Raw genomic sequence first — 22,466 nt, 5'->3', positions numbered from 1 at the left:
TGAAATTTTCAAAAATAACAAAAGTGTCAGTATCCCTGAAAGGGTTAATTTAAAAAATCGTACGATACACAGACCACTGAATTTTCATTTATCTAGGAACAAAGAAACGCCTGTTTTTTCAACTCGAATCACACAAAGAGATTCATACCTGAGTCAAAAAAAAAAAAAAAAGAAAGAAAAATCAGAAAATCCGTTTCTCATACAATTTTTAAGGATCCCAAACCCACTAACTGCATGTTCAGAAGGGGGAAAAACGACGTCCCCGGCGAGTGTAAGAGAGTGCAACCATATGGCACGGTGATTTAGACTCGCGACAGCGGAACAACAATTATTTAATTATTCCCCGCGCACACTTTCCGTGGAAGAAGATCGTATTTCTTTCCACTAGGCCACGGAGCGCATTACAATGAATCAAGTCGCCCCGTCGCTAGCCACGGCATCGCTTAGAGGTTTCCTCTCCCAAATGGATGTTGTGATATCTCGCGAACCGAAATATCCCCTCAGATAACGAATTTAGCCGAGCTGGGACGACGGGGAGGGTGGCGAAGGTAAAAGGGGCAGGCCTCCTTCGAAAACCTCGCGGAGAAACGAAACGCGCGGATGCGCGACCGAGAATAGCGCGACGAGAAAGATAAACAAATTGTCGAAAATTCCGGGCTCGAAAAAGGAGATGGAAATTTCATCGGAAGAAAAGTAGCAGAACAAGTACTTACACACGCAATTTCTGAAAGAAACTTTCTAACTACAATCGTTCGAATAGAAACGACGAAAATACCATCCTTAGACGTTCTCTGAAATCACCGTCGTTCTTCACGCGAGTTTTCCTCGACCACAGGTTTCGACGAGCGTAGCGATCCTCTTTCCTACCAGTAGTTGTATTTCCAGTGGAAAAAACCTCGAGATACCGGGAGTATTAAGGGATTAGAGCATCGTCTGGAGACGACTTAGCCGAAGAAGAACCATCGCGACACCTCAATTTCGTCGTTCGACCCGTAGGAAACAGCGTCGTCTCGTTGAAGACCTCCTCGAAAACAGCTTTGCGTTCCGACAGACACAATGGAGGCTGACAGGGTCCGTGAAACGAGGATCTGTATATAGTCTTTTGTGGATCGAGTCGAACCATCCCTCCCTCTTTTCTTCACAATCTCTGCCCGGGTTTCCCTCTTTGGTCCCTACGAAAAATAGGGTTCTCCGGCCGTCTCCGTACGTTCGATTCGGTGCTGCTCTCCTCCCCCTATATTCCAGCCTCGATTTCGCCGTTATCGTTCCGTCGACGGTGTCTCGAGAGTTGCATCGGCCAGGCAGGCGTGTTTTCTCATGTAAATTTCAAATTCCACCGTGGCTTATATCGTGTTTAGACACCGGTCCGGCAGGGATTTTCCCGTACTCGATGTTTGCGCGGACCTCGGCGCCGTGGGAAAGCGCTCTCGAAGCTTTTCCAAACTGTTACGAGATATCGTACCTCCGCTTCCACCCCGAAGCTCCATCCCTTTGGACTCTCCGCGACTCGTTCGTCTTTTTGCAAAGATAAACTTTGCAACGGCGTGAATATAAATCACCGGCGTAGAGCGCGTGTTCAGGGAATCCAGGGGAAAAATGAGACACGACCAATCCGAGCGACAGGCGTACTCCATTTTTCCGGTCCTTTGTAAATTTCAGGGAGAAACTGTTCCTTTCCTGTGACGCGGCCGCTATTCACAGTTTTCCAACAGTGAGCATATTTTTTTTTTTTGTCTTCGTACGACGCATATTTTCGACAATTTTCCCCGACGTCGCTTTTGAGGTTTCTTCAGTTCTAGATATTAGCAGCGTCGTGAATTATTCAACGGCTACGGGAAGTATAATTTCCTCGAACTTTTGTGCACATCGCGAAACAAACGATTCGTGAGTGATTTTTTTTAATTGATTCTACAATACATTGTAATATTGAGAAATAAGTCTTTTTCTAAAAACTGCACAAGCTTTTCACTTTTTATGCAAAATTAAAATGTTCTATGTGCTTCCTGTGATTCTAAAAACAGTCTAATTTATTTGTCCCGTTTCACTAATTTTTTCTTCATTCTTCTCGGACGTTGAAAAATACTAATTAAGGCAATTAAGACAAATAAAATATTCGAAACTCACGATTCAACGGTATCTCCAAAAAATTGGACACCAGTTGAAACAAAAACTGAAGAGTTTCAATCGCGATAAGTCGTAATTGCGTTCCAATCAAGTTCCCCTCGGCAAATCGATCCGTCCCCTTTGATGGCCGTTCGCGTAAATGTTTCGACTGGTATCCCAGGCGGCACGTTTTAAAGGGAAGAGAGGAAACAGCAGAATTATTGCTTGGCATGGCGTTCGAACATTTCATTAAACTGGCGCGCTGACAAACGTAGAGATAGCGGGGAACAGCCAGGAAGCCGACGTCAGCGGAAGTACTTTTAAAGGTAACTCGTCGCGGGCCAACAATTTCTCCCTCCGTCTCCCTTTCTCGGTCTCTCTCTATCTTTCGCTGGGAACGTGATTAGTATGGCACCGAAAACGCAAGCTACGCGTCGATGTCTGTGTACTAATGACTACGTAGTTTTCGTCTCTCTATCGTCCAGTCGATACCTTTTCCCCTTTAGTACTCGCTTGTAACGAAGTCACGCGGTGCACATCTTTACAAACGCAACGAATATTACGTAGAAGAAGAAGTCCGTGCTCGTGTTTCACTTTTGACGATAAATTCGAAGGGAAACGAAGAGAAAACAATTGGATCGTTTAACGAGGGACAAGGGGCAATTCGATTTCTCCTGCATTCGAATCTCCGCGCTTGGCCCTTAAAGCGTTTTGCTTTATCGTCGACCGTTTTCAAAGGAAACGAAAAAAGGAGAGAGAGAGAGAGACGTTCGTGACGTTTTCCGCGACGCAAATGGAGATACTCGCCGTCTCGTTACATAGGAAAAGTATAGATGCGTGTATGCAAAATGGCAATCTTGAAACGAACGTATTCGCGGTGCAGATATTTCTGGTGATCGTATGTATCTCACTCGAATGATTCATTTTTCACGTAAACTCGCTTGTTGTAGCACGATTTTCCTTCTCATCGTCGATTCACCTTCTGTCGATCCAGGAGAACTTCTTCTCGTCGGTAGCATTGATAGTACAGTAAATTCTCCACAAGTGTCAGTCCACAAGGAATCTAAACGTGACACTTGTAGAGTCAGGGACTACGTTTTCGAGCCTCGCGCCCGCCTTTGTAGTTTGCCGAACGTAGACAAGGACAGCGAATAAAACCATCTATACTGTCACTTGTAGAATCCAAACTGACTGACACTTGTAGAGAATTTGCTGTATTCTCTTTTCGAAGGAATCTTCCATTCCGGCGAACGGTCGATTGCAAGCTTCGTGGAACGGAGGAGGAATTAAATTTAACAGAGCACCGCAATATTGATTCAGATGACGCAGAAAAAAGAGAGAGAAGGGAAAAGACGCGTTAATAATAGGTAATTGAGTTTCACGCGGAGAGATTGGATAATATCGAGAATTTTGCAAGAGACGACGACGGGCAAGAGTGATTAATTAACAACCGCAACATTAATTATCGCCGATTCGTTCGTTCGACTCGGTGTTCCTAGCTTAATCGAGTCTCTCCTCCTCCGTTCCTCTTCACTTCTCCAATTTTTCTACAGTCGGGTAATTCGGTCGAATAGAAATTCACTTGTTGATTTTCAAAGGGCGACAGAGCCAAAAAAGAACGTCCGTTTCATTATGCAGATTTTTTAACTATCTAATTATTATTCATCGCCATCCGACTCGTAACACGCAAATTATTCCGAAAAATTATTCTCCGGGGTCTATTAAAATCCCTCCTCCTCGAGCCACTCTCTCTAGCCTCTCTTTTAATCGTTCGGGAATTATACGAGGCGAAGTGAAAATCCCATCGAGACGATGATATTTGCAATTACCTCGATTTTATGACGGCTGAAATTGAACTCTCCTCCCTGTGAAACTATCGCCACCTGTAGTGCCGATAAAACGTGCAAACCTTCTCCACCCGTCTTCGCCTCCGTCGAAATTATTCATCACACCCGATTATTCTCACAAGAATTTAGCTTTCTCCTTTCAACTACCTCTGTCCACGAAATTGCCCACAGTCGTCGGTATTTACGAAACGACAGAAGAAAACAGGATTTACAGCGGGGACTGAATTCACCCGCATTGTAACCCAACCTTTTTTCCCCCTCGTTGCTCCTCTTCCAGGTATAAATTTTCAAAACACCCCGTATAACATCCAGATTCGACATAATCCCACAGTGGCATCGAGAATGCTCCGCGTTCCGAAGTTTCTATGGTACCTCGAAGGATTAAAATACCACACAGACACGCACACACGTGATTCGTTTCGACCTGCAGAAGGACTAACACACGCGGTAATAACCAATTTTCTTTCCCCCCCTTTTCTGTCACCAGGACGTGGAATTATTGGAGGGAACCATTCCATCGGACGCGATGGAGGTGGAGGTCTCTCACTGCAGGGAGTTGAGGATCCAGTCAGGCGCGTTTGCGGATGGCGCGCCATTGAAACGGGTTTACGTGTCGGGAATCTACAGTCTGGTGGCCAAGAGGCAGGCCTTTCAGAATTTAAGCGCGCCGAACACGCATCTAGAGGTGTCTGAATGCAACAGCGTGATCCTGGAGAGCCACGCGTTCAGGAATTCGCGGGGGACGCTGAGCGTCTCGATATCGAGATGCAGGAACGTCGGGATCAAACCGAACGCTTTCTCCAGGCTACTCTGGATCACGATCAGAGAGGTGCCCATACTGGACTTGTCTAGCAACGCGTTCAAGCTCGAAGCTTCTCAGCATGGAAGGCATGGACCAGCGACCAAGGTCAGTTCATTTAGCCAGTATCTTTTTGCTGTGTTTTATGCCCATTTTCTGACTCCAGGAGCTCCTTTTGTCGGGTCATCCCCTTTGTGGTATCTTACTTGAGTTTGGAATTATTTTCTTAATTTTCTTTAAGTGCAATTAATTCTTTTCGCTCGTTTTAAATTTTACAATCCTGCATATTTTTAAGTTTCTGACTCTAGGACCTCTTTTGCAGTATTTTATTTGAGTTTGGAATAACTTTTTAAAAGTTTGTTCAAGTGCAATTAATTTTTTTCACTGATAAATTCTAAAATCCTGCATATTTCTGAATTATCGCATTCAGGACGGTGTGACCCAACAACGAGTCACTGCAGCATTCGAGAAAAATGAAAAACTGAATGTTTCGTGAATTTCGTTGCCGCCCTGGACGCGTTAAAAAGAAATGAAATTTTCAAAAGCCAATAAAACTTGTCCAGAAACCGCCGCAAAAGAAGCCCCAATATCGTCACGTTTATAAAAAGCCAGAGTCCGAAAACAGCCGTGTTTATTTTCCCCATTCGAGGAACGGTAATAAACGACATACGTTTACGTTGGCCTAGAAGTTGGCGATTTTCCAGCGGGCAGTCACGCTGCCGCAACGGCTCCCCTCGATCTTGCTATAATTTCGCTTTCTAATTCCCCCGCACGGTGTGTAGATTATGTTCCAAAGCGTGAGAATCACGGAGTTGCCGACAGCGGTGTTCCCATCGGCGGTTGCGGAAGTCCGAATGGACGATATCTGGACAAATGTGATCCGCAAGAACGCGTTCTGCGCGATGACGATCTTCAGCGTGACCATCAGCAACGCGTCGATCCAGGAGATCGAGACCGGGGCGTTCAGCGACAGAACGTTAATCCACAGCCTCGAGTTCGTCGACGTCAGATTGAAGAGCATTGAGAGAGGAGCCTTCCGGGCTGGCCACGACAACCTCACGATACAATATTCAAGGTAGATCCGCGCACACCCTTTGTCTCGCTCGCTGTGTTTGATCAGGGATCTCGTGTTTGCTTTCCTCCTCGCGAATTGTTAAGCCGTCACAGTGGCTACGCGCCTCTGTGTACCGTCGCGAACAGCGGCGAGGGACGCTGGGATTTTTGAAACGACGAGAACGAAGAGACAACGGTGCGCAGCAATCTCGTACAAACGCGTTTAATCCTCCTTTGTGTTTCCTATGTTTCGTTTAATTCTCAAGAATCCGACTCTCGACGTCTCCGCGAAGACGTAGCTGAAAGATGAATCGCGCCGTCAATTTCACTTGAAACAATGTCTCTCCCATCGTCAATCTTGGATAATTCCATTTCCCGTTTGCGAAAACTCACCGCGCACCGCCTCAAACTTTCCCTAAAAAGTTCAAGACGAAGTTTCCTCTCGCGTTTCCAGGCTGATCGAGGTGGAGACCGGCGCCATCGACATATCCGCAGCCATGGTCAGCTTCAACAACAACGAGTTCCAGAACCTGCACCAAGGCGCGATCGTTCTCCACCAATGGAACCATATAGCGATCGATTACAACCTATTCGCGGACCTGGAAACGGACGCGATCACAGCTGAGGTGGACGCTACGTCTGCGCCCAACTTCGAGTTCTCCTTCACCGGGAATCATATACAAAAGGCTAGACCAGGATCGTTGAAATTCGCAGCTATCTCTCAACGGGTGAACACGGCAAGAGTTGGTAACAATTACTTCAAGGAGAAGTGCAATTGCAACCTGGAGACGTGGATACGCGAGGTGACAGGCAAGAATAGCTCCGTATCGTGGATGATGGACTCGAGTTACTGTATGGTCGATCAGCTGTTAGACCGATGTTTCAACCTTCCGCAAGGATACATGTCGATGAGGAACTTCTCGAAGATCATCTGCGGACCAGGGGACCATATAGTCTGCGAGAAACCGTCAGCGAAACCAGAACCAAGCGTCAGTCCTCCAAGTGTCGGTCCACACGTGTACCCAAGACATAAAGGCTACTTCGACGTGGAGATGAGCGACTCGGAACAACTTCAACGCGAGAAGAGGATCATCGTGGTGATCTGCGTGGTAGCGGTGTTCACAGTGCTGATAGTGATCCTAGCCTCCGGAATTCTCTACATGCGTAGGAGTGGCGTGTGTCCAAAGCTGACATCGGGCCACCTGATGAATCTCGCCAGCTGGCTGTCGCCCAGCAGCGGGATGACTGCAGCCACCTCTGCCAGGTCGATATCCAGGCTAAGCGTGCACGAGTACGCTGGTCTTCAGCCCGAGACACGGATCCTCGAGGTGGAGACGCAAGCAGAGGGTGGAGAAGAGTACGAAGACGGCGCGGAAGGACTTTATCCTTACACGGAGAACAAGGCCACGCAGACCTTACCAGAGGAGCTGACAGAGGAGTACCTGAGGGATCTCAGAGAGAGGCTCAACGATCCTGACAACTACAATCAAGCGAGAGATATGATCGAGCATCTCTACGATCTCATCAAAGTGGAGGAGAGCTGTAACAACAACAACGACAGACAACCAACAGGTAGAGAAGAGAACGCGTACGATGTGATTCGACCGAAACAGAGGAGACTCAGAGGACCTCCTAAACCTTCGGTCAGTATAGGAACTAAGGCACCGTCCTTGGAGAAACTACTACCAAGTGGAATACAACCGAGGCCACCGCTGACCGACTACACGGAACCTCGCGATCAGAAGGCTCCCGAACAGAATCATCTGTACGCGGAATTACCTGGTGACGAGACTGTTCCCAGCACAAGTCGGCTGTCTCAACCTATCCTGGCGACTCTGGCTGGTAGAGCGCCACAGCCGTTGCCGCCAGACGTGGTGAACGATCACCTGATCAACGACCACTCGAGCCAAGCGTTCGTTAAGCCGAAGACTGAGAACCACAGGCCACCAGAGAGCCCGAAGTTCGAACCACCTAGACACCAAGGCAGACCTATGAGCTTCCTGAAGGCGCTTGGCGAGAGTATCCTCGGAGGATCGAAGTCGAGCAATAACAAAAGGCCTAATTCGTTGCTGTGCGAATACGCCGAACCGTCCGACGCTACCGCTCACCTGTACTCGGAATTACCTGAACCGCAAACATCGACACCGGCCAGCAAGATGGCGAACAGGCCGCTGCCCACCAAACCTGACCAGGATTCCGTGGCGAGGGCATAACGAACGCCCGTCGTCGATTGTCTGTGATAATATAAGCGCGCGAGAGATGGCGAAAGACTTGTTGTGGAATCGTGCTCTCTCTCTCTCGTGTCTTTCCTGAAGTAAAATCGTTCGCCGAGGCAACGATGATTTTTACTGCCTGGTGAACGACGGTGGTGTCTTTTTTTTCTTTTCTCGCGACGTTCCAACGCGGAGGAACGCATCGAACCAGTGCCAGAGATATGTAAGAAACGAACAGTTTTTACGAGACTAGATTTTAAGGAGCTTTTTGTAAAAAAAAAAAAAAAGAGGAGGAATGAATGGAAAATAGAGAAAAATTCGTCGTGAGTGCTCTTTCGTTTGTGGGAGAAACGACGGAAAGAGACGAGTTTTATTTAACGACTGGCCCCGCAACGCGGATGTATCATAGATTTATATATATATATATTTGCTTCGTCAGGTATTATTAAAGGAGTATTTCACATTCCTCGGCTGTCTTTCATTCGATGTCCCTCTTTCCCGTCGAATCATGTCGCTGAACGTGTCTGATTCTACGGAGACCTTCTCTGATCAGGAATTACTCCGGAAGAAAATATGACGACTATGTCGGATTATCCGTTCCTTATTCATCCTCCGTGTTAACAAGACTGCAGAGCGAATTTAATACTCTGCAGCGGCAGCGATATTCCGAGAAAATTCATTTCCCTTACGACGAAACCGTGACCGTGAACCTGGTCGCACGGTAGCGCGTCCACAAATTTGTCTCTCCCACGAGAAGAGCCAGCAGCCACGAACCTTATACCGGTTGTCTTACATCCGTAGAGTTTACGAGTCCGTTTTCCCCATAGGAAGTCTCCGCAACTACGAGCCTTTGCAGCAGTCTTTACATACCGAAAGTTTGTCGCTTGCATTTCCTACTCTGAGCCAAAACCCTACAGTGTCGTGAGCTCCGCGTCGCCATTTTTGTCGCGTGAACTCCAATAACCGGAGCCTTCAAGAACTCGCGTAATTGTTTCACACTATGGGTCACCTAGAAATCCACTTTTCCCGTTGAAACGCTTTCCTCTTGGACTCCTTGGTATCCGTACCACGAAAATTACATCTCGAAAAATCGTCGAATCTTTCTCTTTAACTGTTTCTTTCTTCACCTTTCCAAAATTGCGCCAAAATTGAGGAAATCTTCGAGTGTACTAATTGATTATTAATTGACAACCGTGCAAGTACCACGGAACGGAGACGCGTTGACGAAGTACAATAAGTATCGTTAGTGCGACGGTGAAAGGACTCATCTCTGATTTTTGAGGAAGGACGTACAATATACGCGTTCGTATCTTGGGGAATAGGGTTTAGCACACCAAAGGCAGACTTCGAGGCAGATTCCCGAGTTAGTCGGGAAAGGACGAGGTTCGAGGATGAGTAGTTATCGAAATTTCGGGTATTTACAAAACGAGAACGGAAGGCTATCTCTGATTTTTGAGGAAGTAGGTTCGTAAGTGTAAAAGTTTGGTGTACCAAAGACAGTGTTCGAGGGAGAGACGGAGTTAGTCGGGAAAGGACGAGGTCAAGAGGTCGAGGCTCGAGACTGAGTAGATATCGAAATTTCGGGTATTTACAAAACGAGAATGGAAGGCTAACCCTTAAACCTACGATTTGGAATACCAGATAACGTGAGTATACCTTCGAGTCTTCCAGATGAAGTTGCATTAACCGCGAGCGTAGTTCGATAATTCCAGCTTGATCTTCCGCTCAAGGCCTCCGTGTCTCGGCGTTCCCCGCGAGCATCGAGAGTTCAGGGGTCGACACGGATATTTTTTCCCATTCTACACGGGCGCACAGTGGTGCTCGAGCAATGGCGAACGTCGTCTGTCTTTCGACGAGGGCCGAACGAAGGAAACAGGCTCGCGTGGTCGTAGCTGGCAGCGAAACCCCACCGAAAAAGATATTCTTAATCTCTTTCGTTCTCTCTGGGCGTAGTCGGTGTATGTGTACCAGCGGCGAGACCAAACTATTCCACGAAGAATGTAAGAGGAGCAAATAGAGGCGGCTAGCCGGGGCGGGCTGCGATGCAGCTGTTGATGTTCAAACGGCTGTTGCCTCTCCTCCCACTGTGTCCTCCCCCTTTTTTCCACCGTCTCTTTCCCGCCTTCGTTGCACGCGCTGATCCCCGGTGAAAACCAGAAAAGTTCCAGCGAAAAAGAGGAGCCCCGATGGAAACACGGGGGAAAAGTCCGCGCGAGGACGACGGAGAGGAGCGCGGCGGCTCGCGTAAGTAGCCGGGAAAATTAATTTATCGCGATGCCTCCGTGGTTCTGCAGAAATTATCTCGAGTCTTTTCTTTTCTCGATGGAGCGTTGTATGTTTATGCTTGGAGGGTGTGCGCACGAGGGCTGGGAAGAGGCTGTTCTATACGGGGAGGGGTTTTAAAGTATTCTCGTTGAAGGAGAGCGGGGAATGGCTTTTTAATTGAGATAGAAGATACTTCTGTAGTTTTCGTGTGCGGGTTTCGTCGAGATACTTAATTGTCAACGATCGAGGAGTTTTGGGTCGTTGCGCGGTTGTTTAGCTGACACAGTTATGGACACGTTCGTTTAAGATGTAGATACTTTTCTTTGGTCAGAGATGAAAAATAAGTGAAATTTCTAATTATTCGAAAAGCGACAGAAATTGAGGCCAAGAGACGCCTTGCAACGATGATCACTTTTAACTACCAATTTTGATCTTAAATTTGAGAATTACCAGCGACACATTTATGGACACGTTCGTTTATAAGATAAAGATACTTTTCTTTGGTCAGAGACGAAAAATAAGTGAAATTTCTAATTATTCGAAAAGCGACAGAAATTGAGGCCAAGAGACGCCTTGCAACGAAGATCACTTTTAACTACCAATTTTGATCTTAAATTTAAGAATTACCAGCGACACACTTATGGACACTCGTTTATAAGCATCATCGCAAAGTAAGATACAGACACTGTTCTTTAATCAGAGATCAAAAATAACTGACCAATTTACCTACAAAACCTAAGACAAGTTAACATAACATCGAACCCAGAATTAACTTTCTGGAGTCTGACAAAAACACTTGTTATTTTTACCACAAAATCAAAGAATCTCAACTCACGTCACCTCATAAATTTTAAATTCCTCCTATCCTCACATTCACCAGTAAGATTTCAGCGCAAACGGAAAATAAGAATTGCAAATTCCCAAAAGGTGATAAAAATGCCCCGGACTAACGTTCAGTTAATAGAACATTCGCGCAAGCACGAACTTAAAGGACCGCCTCTGACCAGGGTACGTTGAACGTGTTCAAGTCGAAATGATCGCTGGAAAATGCATGCAAGCAGGAATATACAAAGTTCGCGGGGGAATCACGGGAAAGCTGGCCAGCCTCGAAATTGAACGGGCCACTATTAGAGACAATGTAGCGTGAAAACGCTTTATCGAACGCTCTGGCTCGGCCAGAGGAGGGGGGAAACAAACGCGATATTTCTTCCACGGCCGATTCCTCGCGCTTCGTTTTCGAGGGTGTGATCCTTCGCGCGCTTTATCACTCGCTGCTTTGTCGACAGGCCGCCGCCGCGATACCGAGTCAACTTATACGAGGCGATCAACCTATCTCGCGCCGATTTCACGGATTCTTTATGGACCCCTATTTCTCAGATAAGCGTGTGATTTTTCTCGAAGACCGGTTGCCTGTGGCGGGAAAGTCGCAGAGGATGCTACCACGACCAGCTCCAGACGACGCGTCATTTGTCCGACTTTTCCATCCTACGGACCGTTTAATCGGTTTCGTGGGAAATTTTAGATAAATGTGAACGTTTGGTTCTTGAATCGTTGAACTTCTGGATTACCGTTTTCCTTGTTAGACTATGTAACGAGTAGTATTTGCTACATTTTCAAATTTTTAAGAAACACTGAAGAGGTTAATTTAAGTTCTTCGACTAACTATACTTGGAAATATCTCTAACCTACTTTCTGTCTTCAAGTGGATTATCACGAGCTGCTCTAAAAGATTAGATGAGGTTAATTTTTATGCCTCCGCTAAATCCCTCAGAGTAGGACAAACTTTTCACACTTATCTTCGGGTTCTATTAGTCAACAAATTTATTATCTCGCTATTCCTCCTGAAACCATACACAAACTTAGCCTCTTTCCTCATAAATACTCACAAAATATACACTCTCGAACGACGAAACAGAACTCCCTCAAACACACCCTAATTCCAATTTCCAATCTAATAACAGCGACAGTAGAATTTCTCAAAGACCCTTCTAAACAATACCAAACTCGATCTTCTACTCGACCAAACCCTCCCATCATCCGTTCACTTTTATCTCGCCCAAAAATCTACCATCCCTTCGCTCCACTACTCTTGAAACTCCCCCCAAAAAAAGAAGGACCTGTCGTGTACACAACCTGTGAATCTTTCATCTGTAAGGGGAACCGTACGAAACACAGGCCAGGGGAGAAGCATTGTCCGTGACAAAGGGAAAGGTGCAGCAGACCAGGCGGAAGTATGGAACACGGGATCACTGGGTATGATCCATGGTCGTTGGACGACAGAATAATCCGCAACGAGAGAGGCAGCCATGGTGAGCTTCTCTATCAGGTTTCATTAGCAGGCCAATCATCTCATCACTTGGATACGGTCGTGCTCTCGCGTCGCCTGTACGCACAAGCCTAACCCGTTTCTCTGGTCCCTGACCTAATCTCGCGGAGATCGTTGAGAAAATCGATCGAGGATCTCTCCCTCTCTCTCTGTGTAGCTATATCGATGGAGAACTGGAGTCTCCGTTGGCCAGGTTATCGGAACAGGGAAATCACTGGCGGAGCCGGTCAACGGCTTATATTAAGCTCCAGCTTAGAACGTAAACGCGTTTTCCATCTCGTAACTCGAAGGCAAGAGGAGAGAGAGAGAGAGAGAGAGAAGGTCTGGTAGTCTAGGAAAACAGCTTACGTGGGATAGAATGTATCGAGACATTGTAATTGGACTGGATCTGATATATTCAGAGTCGCGTCAGCTAGTAATATCGAGTGATATTGTTTCGGGGACCAGCTCTTCCTCTTTCGGACGTGAGATCGGTTTCGTGGCTGGTCTATAGGGAACTGTGAACTGTGCAGCGAGCTCTGGGAGTTCGCTTCGTGGACGGCTCGTTTGGTTAAGTAGGCTCGTTAGTGGTGTTGGTGACGTGACGTATGACGATGATGACGGTAATGGTGAAAGAAGTCGGGGAAAGTTATGCAATGGGAGAAAACGAGCGTGTCGCTCTGTTGGAAGTTTTCGAGAGGTGTATTTTCTGCGAGATGTATTGCAATCTTTTTTTGGGGGGGAATTGGAATATTTCGCGGGGTTAATGGGGAGATAACACGAGAAGCGAAATTAGGGTTGGTTTGAATTTTTAATTTTGACGAGTGAAGCTAAAATTAATAATTATCACAAAAATTGTTTAGTATAGTATTACTGTATGGTTCTGCTAGAAATTTTCGACAGGTATACAGTAAATTCTCTACAAGTGTCAGTCAGTTTGGATTCTACAAGTGTCAGTCAGTTTGGATTCTACAAGTGTCAGTGTAGATGGTCCTACGCCTAGGTCTGCGTCTACACTACACCACTAGGTTTCTTTTACGAGATTTCACAGCTCGACAATTCATAATAGAAAAATATAATTTCTTTAATTTTACTTTCTTTCATCTGAAATTTTTTTTAACGTGTTGGTGAGACTTTTCTGATGAAAATGATATCAAACACGATATAATTTGAACAACATTTACTTATTAACACGTTCACTGTCTGGCATGACATGTTAAGAAAAATTTCGGGATAAAAAAAGTTGGTATTTAAATCGCTTGGTTGCCTCGACTCACGTTTCACCTTATCTTTTCGTCTACGTTCGGCAAACTACAAAGGCGGGCGCGAGGCTCAAAAACGTAGTCCCTGACTCTACAAGTGTCAGGTTTAGCTTCCTTGCGGACTGACACTTGTGGAGAATTTACTGTACTTTCTGTGTTTTTGGAAGTTTTCGAGAGGTGTATTTTCTGCGAGATGTATTGCAATCTTTTTTTTTTTTGAACATTTTTTGAGAACATTTCGTGAAGTTAATAGAGAGTTAACACGTGAAGAAAAATTAGGGTTGATTGCAATTTTAAATTTTGACGAGTGAAGCTAAAATTAATAATTATCGCAAAGGAATTGTATAGTATCGTTCTGCTAGAAGTTAAAGGCACGTTTCTTTTTTTTTTAGAATCAGGACATTTCGTGAAGTTAATAGGGAGTTAACACGAGAAGAAAAATTAAGGTTGATTAGAAATTTACATTTTGACGAGTGAAGCAAAAATTAGTAATTATGACCAAAAAATTGTACAGTACAGCATAGTATCTTTCTGTAAGAAGTTTTCGAGAGACATATTCTTGTGAGAAGAGTTGTAATTTTTTTTTAAGGATGAAAATATTTCAGAAAGTTAATAGAGAGTTAACACGAGAAGAAAAATTAGGGTACACCTTCAAATTTTAATAGAAGAAGCAAGAATTAATAATTATCACAAAGATATCGTAACAATAAACTTTCACAGAGTCAAAATAAAAATCAGCAACGTGCCTTATCTCTCCTAACGAGTGCCCACTGTAACAGTTACGTCACAGGCGCCAATTAAACGCAAATGAATTAATTAAATATAAAATCACTTGGTTATCTCAGTTTTATCAGACCCTCCCTATTGTTTCGCAATCTCCTCTAACTTGATCAAGCATACGGTTTACCTAAAAGGATCGATATAAATTTTACGACGGCCATGACGTAATTCGAGCTTAACTCGTTTTCTGTTTTATGAGAAAACGCAGAGAGTCGAAATAGGTTTCGAGGTAGACGACCAGGTGACACACACACACAAAAGCTTTCTGATCGACCAACGGCCAAACTTTCCGTTCATGTTTCTATTTCGTCCTGCTCATATACCGGATAGAAGCGTCCTTAATATCCACCGAGTGTTCCTTACGAGCCGGTGTGTCATGTGTCGCTTGGATATTAGACCGCCGCGTCCTAATGGACCTTTAAGCCAAAGATCTTTATATAGGTTTACGTGTATCGCCTGCGGTTTCCTCTCGATAGCAAAACTTCTCTTCTTTTCAAAATGGACAGCACGTTTTCCAAGAGGAATCGAGCAGGAGTTGTCACCGATAAATGGTCAAATCTTTCCTCGTGTCATTGCTGTCGTTATACAGGACCTTTCGAAATACGTGAATATAATTACAGGAATGAATTCAGTACGCTAAAGTAAGAAAACAAAAGTTCGTATAAACGATATGACTTTGTTTTCGAATCGTAGCTGTTCATGTCTTCCAGTAATTCTTACGACTCTATCGACTGTTTCTTTCAATTGTTTACAAGTAACGCTTCTTATCTCGTGCACGATCTTCTGCTCTGCTATGTAAACACTGTTTTGTAATTTGTTTCGATCAGTTTAACTTCTCAAAAAAAAAAACTCAAATCGTTTGGCCCAAGTTTGAAAAAGTTATTCCATTTTATAGGGTGTATGAATACTTTTTTCGGTCACTGTATGTTTCGTTTCTTTCTGAATACGTGATAACTTCGTGTATTTGAAATTCACAAATTTAACACTTTATCGACCGGTAGCGGTTGAAAATTCTACGTACTTCCGACCGGTCACTCGGTCACAGATACATCGATGACACCGGCTCTGTTTAGGCTCTAGGCTATCGCGCGGGAATATACGCGCTTTTTCTTATACCTGTAAAATTGTTAAATCAAACTTTGACCGATTAATCGTCGAAAAGCGTCGGCGACAACAGAACGATTAATAGGCTACCCGGTCGGTAAGCGTCGGCGGCAAAAAGCCGATTAATAGGCTACCCGGTCGGTAAGCGTCGGCGGCAAAAAGCCGATTAATAGGCTACCCGGTCGGTAAGCGTCGACGGCAAGAATCCGATTAATAGGCTACCGGTCGGTAAAGTGTTAACTAACTTTCGACGAAACACAGTGTAAAAGATTGCTGGTAACGTTAAGCAAAATATAGAGCGACAATGGGTGAAATCTCACCCGAGGATCTCTCGCGTATCTATTCCTGAGGAACGTATGAGGGTTGGCACGTGTTATTGGTGGTAACAGCGCGTATGGAAATTTGCTAATATCGGACGATTGCGAAAGTTCGCGCCCGATTTGAAAATAAAACACAATCGGTGTGTGCGAGAGCAGATTTCGTTTGAAGCTGGAATGGAACGAAGTGAATAATTATTTGAAAATAAAACACAAGCGGTGTATCTTTCGATAGGAACGTAACGTTACGCTAAAAGAAAGATCTGTGCGGAAGTCGATAGGGCTCTCGCCACCTCTGAAAATCGGGCTAGAACTTTTGCAATCGTCCGGTACATTTCACAATAATTTCAAGTGATCGTCTGATACGTTCCGTAACAATTTCACTGATAATTTACATCGACAATGCACAAATGCTAATTACACAAACATGCGTTTAAGGTTTTTTTATTCTAATTTCTATGAAAATTATTAAACCTGGTGTCACACAAAAAGAGTTATAATTCGGAAAAAAGGTCACATCGAGTATACGTTTATATGAACTTTTTTCTTTATTTTAGCGTACTGCATACACGAAATCGTTCATTCTTGGCAGGTGTTCGCGTAGTTGACGCAACACCTTAAAACGTAGGTAAAAATTGTTATTACCTTCTCTGCGCCACTTGAAATTGCCTCCTTGACAAATTTTCCCGATCACTCTTTCGCCTTAGCCCGCTTTAATATCGAACTTTCTGAAACCCGCCGCGCCGTGCCCCTCGGAATATATTATCCGCGCGAAAGGGAAGAACCCAAAAAGAAGACCATCGTAGAGAATGTTAAAATCCACGAGTTAACTCGAGGGAAAAAGTATCGCTACAGCTCATTAACGAGCGCTAAGCTTCTTACGCGAGTCGTAAACAACCCGTTCCGAAAGTTTCCGATTCGATTTAAAGATGCTTGGGTTAAACCGCCGGTCAGAATATTCTTTGCGCGAAGTTTCGACGAGTTTGTTTGAGAAAGTTCGTAGGCTGCCATTCATGAGGAAGATTCGTCGGCGAAATGACGAAACGTTTGACGGTCACGTGTTGACGATCTCGAGGAGGAGGAGGAAAGGGAGAGAAACAGGATGCGGAGGGTAAGAGGAGCGCGAAAACTACGGTCCGCGATAATTATAAATATGAACCAGAAAACGATGTCGGCTCGAAGCGCACCAGAAGTCCAGAAATAAGGCGACGCGACCCTCGACCCGTTTCAATGCCCTCCAGAGAGGAACAACGATTATGATAGGCTGTTGCACTCTGGTTACACGGCGCCTTATCGTGGAGACACACGAATTTTGACGAATTTCTGCGAGTGGTTTCACTTTCTCAATTATTCTCTTTTTCACTTTCTCACTCATTAATCACTTTTCAAAAAATTCCGCACTTCCTTATTTCCTGAGTCTTGTGATTTTCTCATTTCGCAATTTTTCATTTTTCGAGTCTTGTAATTTTCTCATTTCCCAAACTAGTGCGAAATCCCCACCGTAAAATAAACAAATATTCCACGAGCATTGAATATTCCGAATATACCGAATATTCCATCATTTCGACAAATTTTCATTTTTCCAGAGAATAATTTCCAGTCTTAAATTCTTATTTCGCTCTGAATTACTCGTTACCAAAATTTCTCGTCTACTTACAGGACTACTTTTTCTATCAAAGTTCGTTTAAGGCTAGAAATGAAAACGGAACTTAAGGAGGAAATATTTGCAGTAGAAAGGAGAATCGCAAAGTGTCTCCCCCTTTGAACGTCGATTCTTAACGGTATAAATAATTCTGCTCTATTAAAAAGGGAAATTAGACTGTTCCCGGAGGGTCGTATTGACAAAGAAGCGAATTCCTTTATTGCGACTCATTGCCGGGGTCTCGTGTACTTTGCAGACGGCGTATCGGCCGAGCAACTCGTGGTCCCGCTCTCACTCTTCCCCATTGAAATCTAAATATACCCCATGATATTAATAGCGTATGGTGTGGCAGTGGCAGAAGGGCCGTTTCATACGCCCGCGTTTGCACACCGGCGACTTTCAGACGAATGCAGAAAACCGCATTCTCCTCGCGCTACATCCACCCTCTGTTCACCACCAGACGTTTCGCCTAAATCGAACAGCCTATGGTGGACCGTTTCTCCGTAGGATTGCGAATATATCACATTTTATTTTTATTTTTAATTTCTGTTTTTTTTTTATTCGACTTATGGTAATTGGCCTGACTCTTGGCACAGATTATGGCCAAGTATACAGTAGACAAAAACTACTGTACTAGTGACAAAAATTAATTTTAACTCTAACTTCCGTTTTAATTTATGAGACTCAGAATTACAAAGTTAATTAATTTAAAATATATTACTTTTTTTTCTTTGTCAAATACAGCACTAAAACAGTAATTAGCTGAAGCTTAGATGAAAGTATAGTCGGTCAAAGAAATCATAAGTGAAATATTCATCTCTTCCATTATTCTATTTTTCTTCGAAGAAATTTGCTCAATTCCCACCGAATACGAGATCCTCTCGGAGAATCTTGTTATTAAGTAGCTCCACTAATTCATTTTCTCCCCCAAATGAAAATAAACCGTTTCACGGTAACACTCTACAATTCAATTTCCTCGTCATTGCCTATTTCCATTTCTTCTTCGATAATTAACTCCGTTGAAACTTCCTCCAAGTAATAAGAAACACAACGCGGCAGCAATTTTCTTATAATCTCCACCAACACTTAATAATTAATACTTCCCTCTTAAAGCTTATTAAATTACAATTTATCCTCGTTGCGCGCCTCCGACAAATTTTCACAGATCTTCGAAACCGGAAGAGGTGGAACTTGAGGACTTTCAGAAAATCTGAACGATGCAGAACAGACCGCGAGGATCAAAGGAAACGCGTGGATGCCGCGTTAAGAGAGAGAGAAAAAAAAGAGGAAGAAAGAAAGAAACCACCATCGACGACGCGTCGAAAGTTTCTCATCGTCGCGTCCGTGTGAAAGAAACGCTGCGCGAGAACTATTCGAAAGATCCCAAGGATCTCATGCGGGTTCCGGTTCGCAGCCCCTTTTCAATGGCGCCGGCCAAATGACACCAGTTACACGCCCCCGCGTTTCAAAGCCAGACTTCCTCTTCCTGATCGATTTTCCGAAACTTCTTCGGGAAAAAGGGAATTGCAACGCGAACGCGAAGCGTCTCGAATTGCGTGACTTCCGGCAAGTGGCTGTAGGTAACTTCTTCACACGTTCGCTGTCATCGACGCAGCGTGTGCGTGCCGAATATATCGTACAGTGTGACATCGAATTTCTGGTGGCAGCGAAGGTGATAACACTAGAGCAATTTTTCCCTTCTGGTATATTTGGATATTTAAATTAGAACGATTAAATTGGCATGTAGAATTATTTGTTTCGTACTTTAACCGTTTGAGTATCAGAGGTTTCTAAAAAAACACGGTCGAAAAAAGCCCAACAGCGCAATAGCGCTTTCTGAATGGGATGCGAAAAGATCCAAGCGGCGCGATAGCGCTCCCTTAATAATAGGTAACAACGAAATACAAAATGTATTACATGGATTACTTATATACAAAAAAAGTAGCGAAGCGACGTACATGCGTCTGAAAAGTTGAGCGCGTTTCGTCAGATTGTGAGTGCGCCGTCAGTTGCCCGTATCGTACAAATTACATTATATACCTATACACATTATTCGTAGCCAATTGTTTATCACATAGAGTCGGCCTACCTCCACGTAAAAAAAAAAAAATGTAGGGTCGATTCCACAAGTGTCAGTAAAATGTAGGGTCGATAGCAGCAGAAAAGCTGCTAAACAATTAGAATTAAGTGTAACGATAGAAATTATTGCAATAATGCGTAATGCAATTGAAAAATTGAACGAATCAAAAGAAAAAACGCGAATTCATATCTTTCTCGATTCTAGAATATAAGAAAATTTGAATAAAATACGCGACGAGAATTGAGGAGAAGCATAAATTAAACGCGTAAAAATATTCAGTAATAAACGAACTAGGGATGAAGCTATTATTTCAATACGCGATGCACTGACTCTAGTATTTACTAAAATTCAAAAATTCTCGTATAAATTCCGAAAATAGATTATTAATTACGGTAAACTACTGAGACGGTTTAATTAAGGGTGGGCATGGTGCTGCTTTAGTTTGAAATGATTTATAAACACATAATTAACAGAGGAAAAACCGTGAAACGGCAAAACGTCTACATTCTAATTGTTATAACATGTAAACAGAACTTTAAATTTAGTGTAAACAGAAAAAATATATAATACAATTTATTTCACGGTATTGCAACAAATAAACGTTGAATCAATATTTAATTCGTATAAAAACAATTATTTAACGTAATAATTTTACCTTCACTATGGCTATTTTAAATCTACGACCACAGGTCAACCTGATTTCTAATCCTTACGAACTTTAAATTCAGTCTAAACTGAGAAAATATATAATACAATTTATTTCACGGTATTGCAACAAATAAACGTTGAATCAATATTTAATTCGTATAAAAACAATTATTTAACGTAATAATTTTACCTTCACTATGGCTATTTTTAATCTACGACCACAGGTCAACCTGATTTCTAATCCTTACGAACTTTAAATTCAGTCTAAACTGAGAAAATATATAATACAATTTATTTCACGGTATTGCAACAAACAAACGTTGAATAGATTCTTAATTCGTATAGAAACATTTATTTAAAATAATAATTTCACCTTCACTATGGCTATTTTAAATTTACGACCAAGGGTCAACCTGATTTTTAATCCTCCGAACTTGATTTCACAACGAGAAAGTAATAAGATCGTTGAAACGTACTTATTTGTCAAAGAAACTTGCAAAAATGTATAAATAATAATATGTAATGTTTTAACAAATTTTTGGAAGTATAAATTAATAATAAAATTGTGAAAATTAATAAATTATACGTTATTATAACATTAATAGAATTATGACTAAACCGAAGTTCGAAGTCGAGTATTTAAAGTCTGATATTACGTGCCTAGCGAGTGCCGGTAATTGTTAAAATTTGTTTAATAATTAGTAATAGAAATTCTAATTGATTCTAATGTATACAAGTGTTACAAGAAGGCTGAGTGTGTACAGGGTGGACATAGACTAGCTAGTAGCCCCCGACCACTCTATTCACATCTCAGAACCTTCAGGTCAAAATACGCCGCGAAGTGTCTAGGGCCCAGTATAAAGGGTAAATGATTTCGCGGGACATCGGCGGGTCCTTATATACCTGCGGTACCCTCTCCCCAAAGTCATTAGCAAAATCGTCGGTTAGGTCAGGCGGGAAATTTTCGCGGGAGATTTTCGCGGGAGATTTCCGATATCGTAACACGGTATAATTTATCAATTTTCACAATTTTATTAAAAATTTATACTTCCGACAATTTGTTATAACATTGCATATAACAATTTATACGTTTTTACAATATTCTTCAATGGAAACATAGGTTTTAGCGTTCTCGTTACTTACTCGTGGTTAAATTAATTTCGTAGGGATTAAAAATCAGGTTGACCTGTGGTCGTAGATTAAAAATAACCATAGTACAGCTAAATTTATCGTGTTAAATAATTCTTCTTACACGAATGAAAAATGTATTCAACGTTTGCTTGTTACAATACCATGAAATAAATTATTTGTGCAGTTCTGTGCATTTTCTGTGCAGTTCAACCTAATTTACTTAAATTTACATTGCGAGACAGTATACTGTAACAAGTAGTAACAAGCAAACGTTGAATAAATTCCTAATTCGTATTAAAAAAATTATTTAACACAATAATTTCAGCTTTATTATGATTATTCTTGATAAATGACCACAGGTCAACTTGATTTTTAATCGTTATAATCTTTAAATTCAGTGTGAATAGAGAAAATGTGTAATATAATTCATTTCACGATATTATAACAAACAAACGTTGAATACATTTTTGATTCGTAGGAAAAGAATTATTTAACACGATAATTTTAGCTGTACTATCACTATTTTTAATCTACGACCACAGGTCAACCTGATTTTTAATCCCTACGAAATTAATTTAACCACGAGTAAGTAACGAGAACGCTAAAACCTATGTTTCCATTGAAGAATATTGTAAAAACGTATAAATTGTTATATGCAATGTTATAACAAATTGTCGGAAGTATAAATTTATAACAAAATTGTGAAAATTGATAAATTATACCGTGTTACGATATCGGAAATCTCCCGCGAAAATCTCCCGCGAAAATTTCCCGCCTGACCTAACGGACGATTTTGCTAATGACTTTGGGGAGAGGGTACCGCAGGTATATAAGGACCCTCCGATGTCCCGCGAACTTATTCACCCTTTATACTGGGCCCTAGACACTTCGCGGCGTATTTTGACCTGAAGGTTCTG

At 42.9% G+C, this 22,466-nt stretch overlaps 1 protein-coding gene across 1 annotated transcript in view; it reads left to right on the top strand.

Annotated features, from left to right (window-relative positions):
- LOC108573680 overlaps positions 1–8,401 on the top strand; it is a 28,541-nt gene extending 20,140 nt beyond the window's left edge. The window contains exons 2-4 of the mRNA XM_017936155.1: positions 4,438–4,857; positions 5,532–5,824; positions 6,257–8,401. Of these exons, the coding sequence (XP_017791644.1) occupies positions 4,438–4,857; positions 5,532–5,824; positions 6,257–8,015 (2,472 nt within the window). The 3' untranslated portion in view covers positions 8,016–8,401. The remainder of the gene's footprint in view (positions 1–4,437; positions 4,858–5,531; positions 5,825–6,256) is intronic.
- The last annotated feature ends 14,065 nt before the right edge of the window (positions 8,402–22,466 follow it).

Source organism: Habropoda laboriosa, unplaced genomic scaffold, assembly GCF_001263275.1.
Source record: "Habropoda laboriosa isolate 0110345459 unplaced genomic scaffold, ASM126327v1 scaffold151, whole genome shotgun sequence".
NCBI classification, from domain to species: Eukaryota; Metazoa; Arthropoda; class Insecta; order Hymenoptera; family Apidae; genus Habropoda; species Habropoda laboriosa.
Note: the sequence above shows the minus strand (reverse complement) of the source record. Positions and strands in the feature narration are given on the sequence as shown.